Source organism: Sphaeramia orbicularis, chromosome 14, assembly GCF_902148855.1.
Source record: "Sphaeramia orbicularis chromosome 14, fSphaOr1.1, whole genome shotgun sequence".
Lineage (NCBI taxonomy): Eukaryota > Metazoa > Chordata > Actinopteri > Kurtiformes > Apogonidae > Sphaeramia > Sphaeramia orbicularis.
Window position 1 is genome coordinate 50732797 of NC_043970.1, and position 18870 is coordinate 50751666.

At 36.3% G+C, this 18870-nt stretch overlaps 1 protein-coding gene across 1 annotated transcript; it reads left to right on the plus strand.

The window, feature by feature from the left end:
• The first annotated feature begins 300 nt into the window (after positions 1-300).
• On the plus strand, positions 301-15531 carry LOC115432446 (uncharacterized). Its single transcript, XM_030153287.1, has 10 exons — positions 301-325; positions 6036-6336; positions 6566-6628; positions 6996-7058; positions 7158-7214; positions 7296-7324; positions 10365-10385; positions 10486-10917; positions 12931-13161; positions 14358-15531. The coding sequence occupies exons 2-10, from the start codon at positions 6036-6038 to the stop codon at positions 14616-14618; spliced, it is 1458 nt and encodes a 485-aa protein (XP_030009147.1). The 5' UTR covers positions 301-325; the 3' UTR covers positions 14619-15531.
• The last annotated feature ends 3339 nt before the right edge of the window (positions 15532-18870 follow it).

Consider the following 18870-nt stretch of genomic DNA (forward strand, 5'->3'; position numbering starts at 1 on the left):
GTGGACATAACTCACACTGCCTCAGTTTTTGGGCGGGAAACCCTAGACTGCACCATTTTCATCTGAGAGGGGTGAGGTTTAGTGGACTGCATAAAGATGAACACCCAAGGCTGAAAAAAAAAAGTCAGATTCAAGATCAGTACAAGTGGCATATTTGTGTGTTGTAACATTAGTATTTGAAAACTACAATTTCATGCAGTTTTCAGCATGTTTGAACTTGGTATGTGCCAGTCACCTGGTCTGAATCGAGTCCACCTTCTTCCCACCACAGGCTGCTGTTAATCTGAAGGAAGAAGCCGTGGGATAAAGAAACATACGCAGCACAGTGAGTATTTGACTTTTACGTTAACAAAAACATTTACTATGAGAAACCATTTTAATCCAGGTTGGGGGGTGGAGTGTGTGTGTCTGTAATTAAGACTAGCTTGAAGCAAAAGTGAAACTTAACATGGTTTCAACCTCTGACTCCTGGCTTCTAAATCATCAAAATCAAATCAAATTTTATTTATATAGCACCAAATCATAACAAAAATTATCTCATGACACTTGCTTCCATCAGGTCGCAAATACAGTATTCCTAAATGCAGGACCAATAGGATGAGGAATTCTTTGGTTCCGGCAGCCATTGTTCCGCTGAATAATTCTTTGTAATTTTGGTGCTATTGTTTTTAATGGATTATTTATTGTATTTATTGTTGGTTTGGTGTCTGTGTGAAACTGCTGGCTGTAGAACAAATTGCCCCTTGGGGATAATAAAGTTTACTTTGAACCTTTACATATCGAGTTGGTCAAAACCAGACTCTAAGACAATTTACAGAAACTCAACAGAATCCTCCAGGAGCCAACACTAGTGACTGGTGACAGTGGAAGGAAAAACTTCCTTTTAACAGCAGAAACCTGGAGCAGACCCAGACTGAGGAGGATGGACGACTGACAGGAGCAGTTGGGGTTAGAGATAGAGGGTAAAGGAGGAGAAAAAGAGAGAGCGATAGAGAGAGACTGGGGGAGGGGGGGAGAAGGGGGGAAGTAGGGGGAGACACATGGATGCAGCTGATGCACAGATAACTGAACTAGAACTGTCAAAAGTAGATCAGCTGGTGTTAGTATAATTATAATTACTAGAAACCAGAACAAAGGTCCATGACTGTTAATATTACTACTACAAATACAAGTACTAACAGTGGATATACTACTACTACAACAGTTAGTACAAATAATAGAAACCTCTACCATCTATGGGATTACCTATCTATGTCTCTCTTGTAAGGCAGACCTTACATGAAATTTTCACAACTTCTAACCTGTACCCACTGGACCCCCTCCACTGCTCTATGGGTCACCCAGAAATGCTGGGCCCCATGAATTTGTCACTTTAACCCCATCACTCCCCCCCACCCCCCACCCCCTCCAGCGCCTTTCTGGGTAAATATCATATCCACTGTGCAAAATGGAGAAATAACAAGCCCTCCTTTTCTGGATTTACAAATGAATTTAAAATGTTTGTCTTGTCCCTAAGAAAATTAGAAAAAAAAAAAAACTGCAATGAAAATAAGCCAGAACGTTGCTTGTTATCTATTATTTTAATTTAAAAAGTCTTCTCTGTTGCACCTCTGCTTATATACGTTAATTTAAAATGTCTAATGATTTGCACTGTATTGGATTTGAATGTATTTTTGCTCTTGCCCGACATATCCCCATGATTTTTGTACTTTATTTTATTTATGTTCATTTGTATTACTGTATTATTATCATCGTTGAGAGTTTGTAATTTTCACAAGTTCAGTAAATAAATAAATAAATAAATAAATAAACAAACTGGAGCTGAACATAAATAGAACACTTTTTCTCAACTAGTCGTGTTTCTTTCATTTCTGGTTCTATTTTATCATATAAGATTATCATTATTTTATTATTAGAGGTCCAAGCTCAGGGGCGAAATCTCAGGACTGAGGAAATGACGTAATGATCATCGTCCCCGCCCCCTTCTGTCACTTCAAACCAACAGGCACCATTTGCACTCATAGCACTCTAACAATCTTAGAATGTAATAATGTTTAAAAAAAACCTCAATAAATAAATGAATATATATATATATATATATACATATATATATATATATACATATATACACACACATATATATATATATATATATATATATATATATATATATATATATATATATGAAAAACTTCCTCCAATGGAATGCCACTGACATTTTGCCCATCCCAGCAACAAATCCTACCTTTGTGTATCAATGCAAGATGCATGTGGTTTTCAAGGTGAACTATATTCAAATAAAGTGAAATTTACAACAGTAAATCATAAATAAACAACAGGACTGTTGCGAAAAACTTCAGTACAGCTTAAAGGGGTATGTTTTATTTGTAGATATATAAAAAAATATATATTTTTTTTAGATCTATGTAGCAGTATTATTGTAATGGGGTATAATTAGCACAGGGGGTAAATTTAGTACAGCTTGAATGTAAATTCAGCATGTAATAGTAATAGATCTCCTCAATTGCAGTAACGCAAATACTAGTATGCAGCAACTCCTCTCAAGTTGATCACAATTAACAATTCCATTGTATATCATGTATACAGGGTGGGGAAGCAAAATTTACAATGAACATTTAGTTGTTTTTTCTCAGCAGGCACTACGTCAATTGTTTTGAAACCAAACATATACTGATGTCATAATCATACCTAACACTATTATCCATACCTTTTCAGAAACTTTTGCCCATATGAGTAATCAGGAAAGCAAACGTCAAAGAGTGTGTGATTTGCTGAATGCACTCGTCACACCAAAGGAGATTTCAAAAATAGTTGGAGTGTCCATAAAGACTGTTTATAATGGAAAGAAGAGAATGACTATGAGCAAAACTATTACAAGAAAGTCTGGAAGTGGAGGAAGCAACAAAAAACGTACCAAAGCTTTTATTAAAGCTCTCAAATCCAAAATCCTAAAGGATCCAACCAAATCCATGAGAAAAATGGCAATTGAACTTGAGTTAGACAACAAGACCATTAGAAATGCCGTAAAATATGATTTGAAGTTAAAATCTTACACAAGAACACCAAAACACTTGTTGACAACAGCAACAAATCCAACTTTAGCAATTTTTGGGAACCATGTTTATGGCCGCCTCCTAGCCCAGATCTACACCCTCTGGATTCTGCTATTTGGGGCGTTTTAGAACATGCTACCAATAGAACATCACACAGCAATGTCGACTTTCTTAAAGATACTATTAAAGAAGAATAGGAGAAGTTGTCACCCGAATATTTGAGGAACACTTGCGCAAGTTTCAGGAAGCGTGTGAAGGCAGTTATTGAGAAAGAAGGAGGACACATAGAATAAAAACATTTTCTATTATGGACATTTTCTTGTGGCAAATAAATTCTCATGACTTTCAATAAACTAATTGGCCATACACTGTCTTTCAATCCCTGCCTCAAAATATTGTAAATTTTGCTTCCCCACACTGTATTGTAATTTGCAATTAATTACTGACTGTGTAACTGTAAGAATAACACAGCATACAAACTAATAATCATACATTCATTCACTATTGACAAAAATGATGCCAACTAGATAAATAAAGTTAACCCATAGTCGACTGTTATAGTGATCCAAATAATATGGAAGTTAACTCGTCTAATGGTTACTGTTTTCCTCAGAAAATCTACATAGGCGTAAAATCAGTACAACAGGTTTCACTACCGGATGTTTACATCGAAAAGAATGTGGTTGCACATGCCTGAGGGTTTGGAGCATGCGCATAATTCTTAGGGGGTAAAAAAAAAAAATATGGGGTTAAAAATTGTACGCGACACTTGTCCTTAGCGAAGAGACTAACAGTAGCTAACGTGGACAAGCATCAGTCATTTTTACGAGAATGTAAGATTATTATTTTAATGCCATCTTTCTGGGACCTAAATGCAAAGTTTCTTTGACAAAATGTTTCTTTGATTAAACATGTCAGCGTATAAAACTTACCGCCACTGACGACTTCAATATACACTCGACAAATCGTGAACCTGCTACGTCCAGAGATTACTACTACTACTACTACTACTACTACTACTACTACTACTACTACTACTACTTCTTCTTCTTCTTCATTTACGACAGTTGGCATCCAGCTTAATGGTGCATTACTGCCACCTTTTGCTCAGGATTGTGGAGATTTTTATTCTGTCAATCACTTCAGCAAAATGGCTGAGTCAGATGTGGGCCGTCTCACAGGTCGCAGCAAGATGCTTCTTGAAACTTGTGAACTGTACCACTGTTAGGAACGGGGCAGGGGATTGTAATTTCCAAAACTTAAAAAAAATCCAAACATTGTTTCACTTTTGTTATATATAGAACCACTTGTATCATGCCTTCATTGCATTATAAATGTCAATATTTCTTTAAAGTTTATTTATTATTATTATTATTATTATTATTATTATTATTATTATTATTATTATTATCATCAATAATAATAGAACATTCAAAATTATAGTCATGGATTTTTATAAACATTCATGAGAGGACACATCATGTCTACAGCTGTAGGATGTCCTGTTCATACTGATTTGAGATAAAAACATCAATATTTCATTAAAGTTTAATGGGAGATTTTTTTTTTTCCTAAGTGAGATGTGAAGAAAGTAGATGGTTAGTTGTGGTAGAAAATTATTATTGACAGTCAGAGCACCAACAATATTTTAGAAATTTAGTGGTAGAACATTTAAAATCATAGTCATGGATAGGGCTGTGCAATTAATCGAAATTCGATTACGATTTCGATTATTACACGCAACGATTACAAAAATTATGTAATCGAGAAAAAACGATTATTAATTTTGAGTTGTTTAATTCACGCGCACGCAAGCTCCCATGAGCTGCTCTGCCCCGCCCCCCTCTAAGCTACTGCTGCCTGCTAGCCGGCAGGTCCACCCCAAGAGGACAGTTGTACCTAGCGACCTGGAAAAACGGCAAGAGAATCACAGCAGAAGTGCTTGGTAAACAAAAAAGGCAAGTCAAATTCAATTGTATGGAATCACTTTGGGTTTGATGAAGAAGACGAAGAGCAAAAACACAGCACGTGCACAAAGTGTTTGGTAGTTGTGTCCGCACCGACCGCTAACACAACAAACCTTTGTAACCATCTAAAGTTTAACCACCGCCACCTTTATCATAATCTTATGAAAAACTAAAACACATAAAAACAACTCCGTTTACAACTTCGCCCGCAATGCAATCTTCAGTCTCCGAATCTCTTTACGCTGCAACTCCCGTATTAACCTAACCCTAACCTGTATAACCCTAACGTGTGTATTCTAGATGGCTGATGTATACAGAAGGCCTGAACTGAAACCTCACGGCACGCCACTGAATTTACTGTTTCATACTACATTGAACATACTGGAATTTATAATTTGCACTTTACGTGAGTTTTTTTTTTTTTTTTTATTGCTGCAGTTCTATGGCAGGTCTATAGCAGTTTAATTACAGTGCACTATTTATTTACAAAAGGAAACATACTTGAATTTACAGTACACTTATTTGCATTCAAAGATTTTTTTGTTTCGTACAAAAGTGAACACACTTTGTTTTAGTGGTTAAAAGCTTTATTTATGTTTAAAGAGTATATTTTACATTGTTTTGCTAGAAAAAAATAAACAACTTTAAGGTTAACAAATAATCGTTTTTAATAATCGTGATTTCAATTATTGCTAAAATAATCGTGATTATTTTTTTTTCCTATAATCGAGCAGCCCTAGTCATGGATTAAAAAAATCAATTTTGAGAGAAATTGCGAAATTAAGTAAAAACCTTCTCTGAGACATTTTGGAAACAAAGATAACAATTTAAACCAAATTAACCAATGCAATGATATTTATCACAATAGAAAACTATATTATGACATTTGTCATTATTGTTTTGTATCCCAGACCCCTGTTAGAAAAGAAACACCTGAATTCAATGTGTCCCAATACTTTTGTCGATATAACATATGTTTTCTTGACTTCTTTAGATGTCGAAGGCAAGTTTTGAAAGACACTGGAAAAAAGACCTAACGTGCATCCTGGAGGAGCTGACGGATGATCAGTATCAGAAAATGTTGGAATGTTTGGACAACATCCCTCAACAGAAGAAAAGTAGCGTTAAAAAAGCAGAGATGCCCAAAGTCATCATTGAGCACCTGGGAGTAAACGATTCCATCCTCGCCATCTGTGAGGCTATGGATCAGATTCCGAGGAAGGACACGAGGGTCCAGGAACTGCTGCGCCCTTTTGTGCACAGAGTTGAAAATAAACAACAGAAGAAGAGAAAGAGTGAGTCTCAATGGTTGTGAATTACTGGCTCTGTTCAAAGTGTAGAACTATGCATGTGTTAACTCAGTTTGAGACATAGATGATGCCAAAGTAAAAGTTTTAAGTTTTATGGACAAGTGTCACTGCAGCTACAGCTCTAAGTCTAAGTCTGTTTCTGCTGGTGATAGGTGATTGAGTAAAAGACCCTTGGATGGGAGGCATTTTATATCTTCTTGAATTAAATTTTCAGAGATGAACGGGACCCATGACAGTGACTCAAACGAATCAGAGGAGGAACTGAAGCCTGTAGCCGGTAAAACAACTTTCACTGCCATTTTTTTTGTCCTTATATTGTGTCATTAAGCTCTGACAAAAGGTAGGCTAATGTAATTATGCAGGAATGTTGAAATGCATATTAAGTAGTGACCTAAGTGAGTAACAAAATCTATATGACTAAACTATATGGAAGTTTATTGCTGCCAGGCCATCAAAGGAAAACACTGTAATCACATTATTACAAGAAAAACTTGTTCTAACAAGATATTTTCTTGTTACAGTATGAAAAACATCTTGTCATAACATGACTAATTCTCTTCTCTTTATCTGGCCTGGCACCGACACACATTTACTTTCCACTAACCTGACCACAGAGCTCAGCTGTGTGCGTATGTTATTTTCAGGGAAGAAGAGGAAACGTGAAAATGACTCAAATTTATCAGAGGAGGAGCAAAAGTCTACAGCTGGTAAAAACCAAATCTAAAAAAAAAGTTTGCCTTCAAATCCTCCATTTTGTTTCCATATCAGTCAAATGCAGGGTTTCACTTTTCAATTCTAATTTTCAGGACAAGAAAAGAGTAAAGTGGAGACTGATTCTGATTCCACAGAGGAGTCTTCAGTTGGTGAGTTTACATACAAATGCACAAATCTCTTAAACCTACACAAATACATAGTGCTGACAGGTGACGTTTCTTTTCTTACAGAGGAACAGACAAAGTGCCAACCTAAAAAGGTACGATTCTAACAATTAAAAAAATATGCAATGAATTTTATTTAAACACATACGTATTGGAAATATTTACATAAATGACATTAAGGATTAAGGGAAAGTTCTTTCCAGAGGTGGAATATAAAGTATTTGTACTTCGTTACTGTACTTAAGTACATTTTTACGTATCTGTACTTTATTTATTTAGGTAAAAATAATAATGTATACATTTTATTTTACTCCATTACATTTTGGGGCAATTATCTGTACTTTCTACTCCACTACATTTCTACAATTTAAGCCGTTACTCATTACATTTAGTGAACACAGTTTCCTCAAACTCTTGCCTGTAAAAATAGTTCTCCTACTGATTGCGTTGTGGCCTTGTTTTCATTGCATCAGGTGACTCTATTAGCTCCAACGATTGCAGAGCGTGCATTTGGCTGAATCTCCATTTTAATTTGTGTGGAAAGTGCAGATGTCAAACTAATGCTGTAAAGTCAATCGTGTTGAAAGGACAAGTTAAACCAAACTTATGGGACACAAGAAAAACATAATTCTTCAGCAATAGTGTGCGCGTTCGGTGCAGGAAGAGAGGGTAAAAATGGGCTTCTTAGTGAATGTCTTACAAGCATGAAGTGCTTGCATGAAAGAAAACATCACTGCGTTTCTGTTGGTGGAAAAGTGCATCATATGGACCAATCAGAAGTTCATACTGTGCTGTGCGTAATCTGGTTGCTGTGCAACAAGGAAAGTTGTGGGAGTAATGGTGACGGAAAAGAGACAGCAATAGGATTAGCGAACTTTTCAGAGATTTGTGCATTTTTTGTAGTTTTCAAGTGTATAATTAGTGCGTGGTGCAGTGCGAGTCTAGTGTAGTTGATTTTTGTTTTGTGCGTCTAAAAAATGCTGCACGTTTACTGCTCTTAACAGAGCACAATGTTTTGAATAGTTTTGCAATTTAATAAATGATTTAAAGATATCATGTTTTAATTGGTTTAACTTAATAAATTCGTGGGTAGTACCTCGTAGATAACTTGTCATCCACAGAGTTATAAGTTAGAGTATGCGCAGTATTACAGAGAGCAAAAAACACCAACCTTTCCAATACACATCTACTGTGTAGTTGGTTGTAATTATTACAGCAGTGACATCAGCAGAAGCATAAGTCAGTATATCTACATTCTTTATAAGAATGGCACAGCCCAGACATTGAGAGAACCCACTGAGTGAGTACTTTTACTTAAAGGTGCAGTATGTAGGAATTCTGTTCTAAGTAATTATAAAATGGCCTTGACTGTCACCGGACATTAAGGAATCATGTTCATTTCAAATACTGATTTCACTGACAGTAGTAGTCCAGCCAGAATATTTGCAGTTGAAAAGCTCAGTGTCAGCCCCGAAATTATGTTTATGCTGACATTGTGTGTTTTGGTCTGAGGCTCCGCCCATCACCTGTCTTCCAATCACAGAGTCAGTAGCCTTTCAGCATCCAGGTTGCCAGTTCCCACTGAGCTGCAGCTGGAACATTTCTGATCATAAATGTCTGACGTTAATAAACCTAAAAAGGACTCTTATTATTTCCAAATACATCATGACGAAGTGAGAAACAAAATAAGGAGATGTATAGGAGATGATTTAGAAACATGGAGACAGCTGAAAGCGGAGAAGAATGTGAAGACCGACGCCGGCTCTGCCTTAGTCTGACCCCCGGTAAGAACCACTGAGAGCCGGAGCCACGGCCTCTTCACCCAGTCCCAGACCATGTCTTCTCCCAGGGCCGGGCTGCAGTCTCTTCACCTGGCCCTGGTGAAGAGACTGCTGGTCCGGGACTGGTGAAGAGATCGGGCACTGGTGTAGGACTTGTCTCTGTCCATGGTAGCTCCTTGTAGTTCAGTGTTTTCTGTGGAAGTGACCTCTTCATGTAGTGGTGTGTAATCCAGAATGGGGTGGGGGGGTGGTACAGTAGTGATCTGTGATCCGGGGGGGGGGGGGGGGGGGGGTGGTCCGTGCCTCTTGTACTTGGTGGAGGTAAAAGTGAAACTTAAGGCTCATTTCCCTTTTCTCTCTCTCCTGAATCTGTGCAAACTTTCATTTGAGTGGGCAGGATGTTTGTCCTGGTCTATTATATATTATACTTATGTAGAATAAGTCTGGTGATAATTTTTTTGTATTAAATTTATGGTGTGGCGGCAAGGATTAGTGGAAATGCTAGTAGTAGATGCTCATGTTGGATCTGGCAACCCCTAGTCTGGGGGGAGGCAGAGAGGATACCATGCTCTACAGCAGGGGTCTCAAACTCAGATCCTCGAGGGCCGGTATCCTGCATGTTTTAGTTGTTTCCCTCTTCCAGCACACCTGACAGTCGTTATCAGGCTTCTGCAGAGCTTGATGGTAGGCTTATCATTTGAATCAGGTGTGTTGAAAGAGGGATACATCTAAAGCATGCAGGATAGTGGCCCTCGAGGACCGGAGTTTGAGACCCCTGCTCTACAGTATTTTGAATGTGATTGCAGTACCAGTTTTAGCCACAATCCTACATACAGCAACTTTATAAAAAAAAAAAAAAAAAAAACTTTAAGTAAAATTAAAAATAAGTACTGATCACCTTTACTTGAGTAAGATTGTTGATGTAGTACTTCTACTTGAGTATACATTTTGCCAGATATTTGTACTTTTGCTTAAGTACTATGCTTCAGTACTTCCTCCACCACTGGTTCTTTCACATATAGATTTCAGATGTATTATTTCTTAGCGTAGATGAGAAACGTGCCTTTCAAGCTCACATTGTTTTGATGTTGAGATCTGACATTAAAAAGTTTAAGGTGGTGTTAAATAATATAACTTTATTTTAAATGTGCTTCCTGTGTAGTGATTTAACATTATTTCTGTTATTTGAGAGGTTTAAGACATGAGCACAAAAAGATGAATCACATTTAATCAAATACATTTTTCCATCATTGTGACAATTGTGCACAATAATATAACGTTTCTTACATAAATAGGTTACAGTTGGTTATCACTGTCTGTTTTATGCTGAACTAACAAAATGCTTACCTTCTAGGAGGAAAAAAAGCCGTCATGGGTGAGTTCGTTTGTGATTTATTTAAGACATTGCCCTGATCTGTTTAGATACTATGTGTTTGGTTTTGATGTTTTGATGGATCTTCTTCTTTTCTATCCAGAAAATATCAATTTATGATATGATCTCCAGCAGTCAAAATGAAACAAAAAAACCCATAGCTGGAAAAGTTCTTCAAAAATCTGGTCTGCGCAAATACGACACAAAAATCAAGCAGGGAAAGTTTTTCTTCTACCTTGGGATCGCTGATGAAACGGACTGCTACAAAGTGATGGTGTATGGAAAACAGAAGTATGACAAATATGAGGAGGGGAAGTGCTACTCGTTCAGAGATATAATTGTGGACAGGGAATGGAGTGTCTTCAAAGTTACCAGACGGAGCACAATATCAAAGACGAGCGCTATTAACGTCCCAGAAGACATCCAAGTGAAAGCCCAGACGCTCCTTTACCCCCATGCTCCAGTTTGCTCCATCGCAGATATCAAAGCATCCTCGGAAAACACACCAGTGAGTGTTGACGGAGTTATAAAAAAGGTGAGTTTACATAATATACTTCCTCTGATTCCACACACATCTAGTTAATTCATTCTTAAATTTGGTGAGGCTACAGTCACCTGGTGGACTGAGGCGTTTAACTACAGTATCTGTGGAGAAGAAGCCTCTAGACCAATGGCTCTCAACTGGTCTGGCTTCAGGACCCACCATCAACAGTGTCAACAGTGTTGGGGAAGTTACTTTTAAAAAGTAACTTTTGCTTGTTAGTTACATGTTAAACATTACTTTTTTAACAAGTAATGCATTACTTTACTTACCCTCTATGGAAAGTAACTTTTTACGTTACTTGTTACTTTTACATTGCTCGAATTTACATAAAGTTCTACTATGGAGGACATAACAGGTATTTCTTTTTGTGCTCTTTGTTATAAAAAATGCCACAGAGCACTTGACAAGAAAACATTGAACTACTACAGGCTTCAACACCAGCACTAAGCCCTGTCAAACAATATGAAATAACATGGCACAAAATACATAAGGGCTTCTCATTTTTTGTCCAACTCTTGTTTAATTACCTGGTTAAACGAGGTGAAATGAGAGCCTGTGACTGTGTCCAGGCGCAGCTGTTTCACTACCAGATGACTACTGGATGTTTACATCGAAAAGAATGTGTTTGTGCATGCCCAACGGTTTGGAGCATGCACATAATTCTTAGGGTGTAAAAAAAATTTGGGGGGAAAAAATTGTGACACTTGTCAGATCTGTCCCTAAGAAAAGTAATGTTGTGCTGAATTGAGAAAGGAACTATGTTTTGTTACCAACTCTTCAGTAGTAACTCGTTACACTACTTTTTACCCAAAAAAGTGGTTAGTGTAACGTGTTACTTTGTAACTCGTTACATACAGCACTGCCCCTTAATGACAAGCTGTGACCCAAACTGGTAAGTTAAACTTAAATGTCTTTAATAAAAAGATGGTGTGAGATTAAATTGGTATGTGACCCCTGAACTAAAATGAGTTTAAAACTGACTGTAAATACAGAATCTTCAATGTAGTTTTTGCGCCTTGTAAACCCATAAGTTTGACACCCTTGATTTTTTTGTAGACTTCAGTTTTTCTTTGTAGTTTCAGTTTAAAAGTGCAGTTCTTGTAAGTTTAAGCACTAAAACTATTGATTAAGTTTGGCTACTAAACAACTGTTAGCTTTAAGAAAACATCATGGATTTGGCCAAAATAATACATTTTGAGAACGTCAGTGGAAAGAGAATTTGGCCAGAGTTACCGTACAAGGTCAAGAACTGCAGCAGCACAAAGTTGGACCAGTCTAAGTTTAGAGTTAATTAAAGGATTTCTAGACAAGTGCTGCTGGAGTTTTTGAACTGTTTTTTTTTTTTTTTTTCCTCTCCATGCACCTTGGAAGTGGCCAAAGTTGTGCTTCCTACTGAGAACCATTTCTGCTGAGCACCAATAAGTGTTTCTCTCCACTTCTTGTTCCCAAGATAAAAAAAATAATACGGAAATAAATTGCCTGTCAGTTATTGAATTTACCAGTAATTATTGGTCCAGTGGTGGCAGTTGTCTAGATCAGGAGTGTCAAAGTCAGTTTAGTTCAAATTCCACATTTAGCCCAAGTGGGTCAGACCAGTAAAATAATTCTAGAAGTTAGAAATAATGACAACTCCAATTTTTTCTCATTGTTTTAGTACAAAAAAGAAAAAAAAATACAGTATGAAAATGCTTACTTTTATAAACTATATTTAAAAAATGTGAATAACCTGAACTTCCATTAACAACCTGAAATTTGTGAAGAAAATAAGTGCAATTGTAACAATATTATGCCTCTGTCTATCATTTACATGTGTACATTATAACTAACCACACAATGGTTCTACAAATACACAAAACATTTATAGTAACAGGCATCTGGAACTGAAAAATGTAGAATTTAACTTCATGGTCAAAACAACTTGGTTGTCAATGTCTTTGTGTAATTTTGCTAATCCTGTGGGTCGGATTTGGCCCACGGGCCGTCTGTTTGACTCCCCTGGTCTAGATCAATGCTGCTGAACGGGTTGATGTGGAGAAACAACAGAGGAAGACAAGAAGGCAGGAGTTCTGCCTCAGCGATGGTGAAGATTCAATATTCATCAGCCTGTGGGGTGAACACATCCAACAACTCCGTGGAAAATCTGAAAGAGACTCTGTCAGGGTGACCAACGTGAAGACCAAACACTACTATGGAACGACCACACTGAACTCCACTTTGTACACCAGAATTGTCACGGTATCTGTAATCTTGTCATGTTTGTCATCTATTTATTGGTAAAATGAGGCGATTAGATTAGATACAATTTTATTGATCCCTTGGGCAGAGCCATCAGGAAATTGAGGTTCCAGTAGCAGCACAACACCAAATATACACATAAGAAATACACACCTGACCAAAATTTTAAGACTAGTTGAAAAACTGCATGAATTTACATTTAGCACTGTTGGATCTGAAGAAGGTTCTAAGTAGAGTTTCAAAATGCAAAAAGAAGAAATGGGAGTGAGACAAAAAACAATGTAAGCAATTATTGTAAACAACAATTAAACTGAAATAGGCTGTTCATCAGCTGATCAAAAGTTTAAGACCACGACTCAAAAAACCGCAAAACCCCCTAAAGTAGAAATAAAAGTTTCAAAATAGGACTCACTAATGAGTAGCTTCACCGTTCTTGTTGATCACTTCAAAAATTTGTTTTGGCATGCTTGATTATTATTATTATTATTATTATTATTATTATTATTATTATTATTATTATATGTGTGAGTGTGTATTTGGTGAAACTTAACTAAGTTGTCACAAAGTGGTGAAAATAGCTTCACAGAGGGCATCCACTGCCTGGAACTGATGTCCATTTTTGTAAACTTCCTTTGCCATCCATCCCCAAATGTTCTCAGTTGGATTCATGGATTCAGATCAGGGGAACACACAGGATGGTCCAAAAGAGTGGTGTTATTCCTCTGTTCTCAGTCCTTTGTCAGGTGGGCATTTTGAACTGCAGTGTTGTCCTGTTTCCAGCTGCTCTTAAAATTTTGATCAGAAGTGTATTACAAGAAAATAGTAATAACAATAACTATAAAAACAGGCAATGGCACATTGGAAAGTACTGCTAAAAACTACAAATAAAGTAGTAATAATTATAAAAAATAACCAATTATGTTATTAGAGTTTACAGGATAAAAATTATAAAGCGTTAACAGTATTAGTAGTCGTAACAACAATATATAAGTAATAAGTTATGTAAGTATGCAAGTAACAGTAATAATAGGCAATTAGAAATCTAAACTGACAACAACAAGCAAACATTTCACACTGGATAAAATCAACAGTGCACAACTTAAACTGCAGGTTGTCATCAATATCATGTGGCTGAAGAAACGGAGCATGAGGGACTGAGGAGTTATGAATAACTGATTATCAATCTGTGTGTGCAGGTCCAAAGTGCACCGGTTCAAAATGTCTCCATTGAAATAGTCGGTGTCATAAAGGCGGGTAAGCTGAAGACTCACCTGGAGGCAGAGTTGAATGAAGAGGTGCAGACGTTGGTCGTAGGATCGAAACATCTGGCGGCAGCATTTGGAATCACACTGGACGAAAACTTTGAAGAAAAGCTCCTGGAAAGAATCCCCCTCTCAGCAAAAGCAGAAATAAAAGGAAGTAAAATAAATGCAATTACAGCCACTGAAAATGTGTAGCTTCTGGATTAGATTGGGTTTACGCATCCACCATGAAAAATCCCTCCTGTAAACTGATAAACATGTATAACTCACACTTGTATCTGTCATATTACAGTAACAATGTGTGAAAGTGCATTCACAGAATCAAAGACCTGTACATAGATAATACATTTGCTAGTTTTGACAGCTTTCTAAAAAATATTCTTTAACTAATTCTCATTTTTATTGCTATTTACAAATCAGGGACTTTGTACAAAAGAAATTTGCCAATTTTCCAAATCTGCCCCCTCTATCCGGTTTGGATAATGTCCCAGAGGTCAATATGATGGACAAAGGCAAAGTGTCAATGATTTATGCTCGGATTTTGGAGGCTCCGAGTCCGTCTGTATCTCACCTTCATGAACAGTGGGAAAGTGACAGGGATGCCACTCTCAGACAAGGAGTGGGACATGGCGCTTCTTAGGGTCCATTCCTCCATTTGTTCATGACATTCCTTAATTCAATTCAAGATTTTACATAGATTGCAATTCTCTAAAGTTAAACTTGCAAAAATATTCCCCGATATAAACCCTATCTGCGACAGCTGCAAGCAGGCCCCAGCAACAGTATACCACATGCTATGGTCCTGCTCCAAAGTTATGCCCTTATGAAACTTTTTTTGATTTCATTTCCAAGGCATATGGGTGTCGTATTCAGCCATCTCCCCTTACTGCTATTTTCGGTCTCATTTCATGCACAGATGACTCAGTTCCTTCAGCTAACCTAAAAAAGTTGTGGCCTTTGCATCTTTACTAGCTAGGGGTACCATTGTCTTCAAATGGAAGGACTCATCACCTCCAACACATGATCAATGGATTAGAGACATCATGCTTAATATATAGTTAGAACAAATTAGGTGCACCCTAAATAACTATCAATAAATTTTACAAAATATGGGAGCCTCTCTTACACTGCATGAATATGTTGCCTGGCCTGGAACTCTAAAAACATTTTAGGTGTTTATATTGTTACTGACCTGTTTTGTTCATTTATTTATTTATTTTCTTTCCTCCTTTAACGATACCAGAATGCACTGTCTTGACTGTCTTTATGCGTGTCTTCATATTTTTTTTTTTTTTTTTTTTTCCTTCCCTTGGGTTCTGTTTATCATGTCCAGTGTCAATCTTTGTATTATGAATACATTGCTTGAAATTATAAATGTTAACTTGTGAAATGAAAAGTTTTATAAATGGTGAAAAGTTCTATAAATTAAGTTTGAAAAAAACAAACAATGTGTAAAAGTAATACTGGACATGGACTGGTTTAAGGCGAGTCCAGGTCTGGTGTTTTTTAGAAGTTAAACGGTAAAAGCAGGAATTATGAACAGTACACTAAAACCAATTACAGGACAGAAAAATGTCACTTTGTAATGAAATTCTGTATTCTTCCCATTGCATCATATGTTGAATTCTATATGCAGCTTTAATTTGTAGGATTATTGGTGATGCAGACATACATTACCTGGACAAAATTATTGGGACAGGTTGAATTCAAGTGTTTCTTTTCTAAAGGGTTTGGGGTACAAAACAATGATAAATGTCATAATATAGTTTTATATTATGATAAATATCATTGCATTAGTTAAATTATCTTTGCTTCCAAAATACTTCAGATGTTTTTTTCTCTTAATTTAACGGTTTGTTTTTCATCCATGTTTTTTTTTTTGTGTGTGTTTGTGGTTTTAGTAATTTCATGTTCAGTCCTTTTTATTGGCCTATTCTAAATATTTATTCCGACTTCAACTGTTTCATGTTTTGTTGGTCTGCTTCTCATTTTGTTTTTAGGCAAGGCAAATTCATTTATATAGCACAGTTCATACACAGTGCAGTTCACTTCTCAGACACTGAGGTTCTCAGGGTTCAAGATGGTTCATATGGGACCGACATGTCACAGATGTGCTTTGGTGCTAGACCATGGACACACTTACCCGTGAGCAGAGCTGTTTTAAAGTATTCTGATGACAGGAAGTCAGTGCACAGACCTGAGCACAGGACTAATATGGTCGTACTTCCTGGTTCTAGTCAGGACTCCAGCAGCAGCGTTCTGGATGCACTGCAGCTGTTACAGAAGTCTGTTAAAGTAGTCTAACCTGCTAGAGATAAATGCATGGATAAGTCTCTAAGTCTGGTTTAGACAGTAAACCTTTGTTTCTAGCAATATTTTTCAGATGGTAAAAGGCTGTTATTGATTTAATGTGGCTGTGGTGTCCCTGCCAATCTTCAAGAAGCTCCTGAAGACCCAGCTCTTCAGAGAACACCTCCTGTCCTAGCACTTTCAAACATTCCATTTTAATTCTATTATCTTTATTCTGCTGTTTTACTTGGTATTTTTATTTCACAATTTTAATTGTACAGCTATTTTTATGTCTTCTTAATCTATTCTTGTATTTTAGTGTATCGTTTTGATTTTTTATTCTTCTGTACGACACTTTTTAATTGTACAACTGCTTTATGTCTTTAATCTATTGTAATTTATTTTATTTATTTTTTAATTTTGGTTTCCCCTTGTAAGTCACTTTGGAAAAAAACACCTGCCAGATGCATAAATGTAAATGTTAAAGTGTAGGTCTGAGTCCAGAAGAACAAAATTGGTTAATCTGTGAAAATAAAATGTTTGCTTCACAAAGCACTAATAAACACATTTGTTCTTTGTATTAGTTTTGTTTTAGGTATCTTAGAATTTGCAGCACTGAAGTGGTATGAATAAGCTTCACCCTTATCAAACTCAAAAATAATATAATAACCTATAAATAATGACATCACCAATTTTTTCTCTTTGATTTAGTGCAAAAACCCCCCCCCATTAAATTATGAAAATGTTTACATTAACTATCCTTTAACAATAAAATGTGAATAACCTGAAATGTCTGAAGTAAATTAAGTGCAATTTTAACAATATTCTGCCTGTTACTGAATGTTTTATGCCTTTGTAGATCAGATCTGTAATTCATATGTATAAATGATAAGTTGAGGCAGAATATTGATATAATTGTGATCACATTTCTTAACAAATTTCATTTTTTTTCAGGTTATTCAAATCCTTTTTGTTTGAATAGTTTGTAAATATAAATATTGGCATAATTGAATGTTATTTTTGCGCTAAAACAATTTGGGGTTCTCATTATTTATTAGCTGTCATGCTATTATTTTACTGGTCTGGCCCGCTTCAGATTAAATTGGGTTGAATTTCGCCCTCGGAAGAAAATGAGTTTGACACCCCTGTTTTAAAGCATTCAAGTGTTTCTCATGAGCTGCAGTTCAACACTTAACATTTTTCATAATGATGAAACGGCTGCGTATTTCAACTTGACTTTATTAAAAAATATTAGCAACAAACTCATCAGATAACATGCACACTCGCACACAAAGCCATATTCATCCATGTAAACACACACACACACACACACACAAACGTCCTCAAAACAAGATTTACTTTGGAAAATTGAAAAGAAAATCTTAGCAAGCTGGCAGTTAATCTACAACAAAAAGCAAAAAAAAAGACCAATAAACCATTTAATCATTAAGTGAAGAGTTTCATTCCCAAAACACTTTGCATCCAATTTATCAATGGTTAACATCGAAGATAAAAATGACCTGATATTTCCTATTCAATTTCCAAAAATATACAATATTTCTATAATTACAGTGAAATCTGCTTAAGAAGGAAACACTTCACTTGTTTGTTGTCATTTTCTGCTTCAAGTTCACATCCAAAACAAACAAACAAACAAAAAAGCCAAGAAATCTACAAAAATAGACCATTATGCATTTTTATCTGTGTGGAGTCGTCTGTACAACATCGCTGCTCGGCTTCTTCTGCTGCTTTAATACAGACGCACTGTTGTATTCACATATGGACAAATACACTGAGCTAACGGCTACTGTTATCATACGACTGCGAAAAACACAAGTGTAACTGAACAATAATGAGCATATATTTAAAACAAAAAAAAAAAAAACAAGAACGTGTTTTCTGGCACTTTTCTCGGGAATCAGACATCAAATGTTCAAAAGTTTTTACATTTACACCTTTTACAATTTAAGTCTTTTAAGAGGGAGTGTTTCAGGAAAATAACCGAACAAAAAGACGTGTCAGATTTCAGCTCCTCTAATGCCAACAGCAACTTCACATTTACATCAACTATGTGGAAAATGTGCAGCTTCTGGTTTACATTCATTTCGTTTTAACTAAGATGGATGAACAAACTCCAAAAAACTCACATGTATTTAAA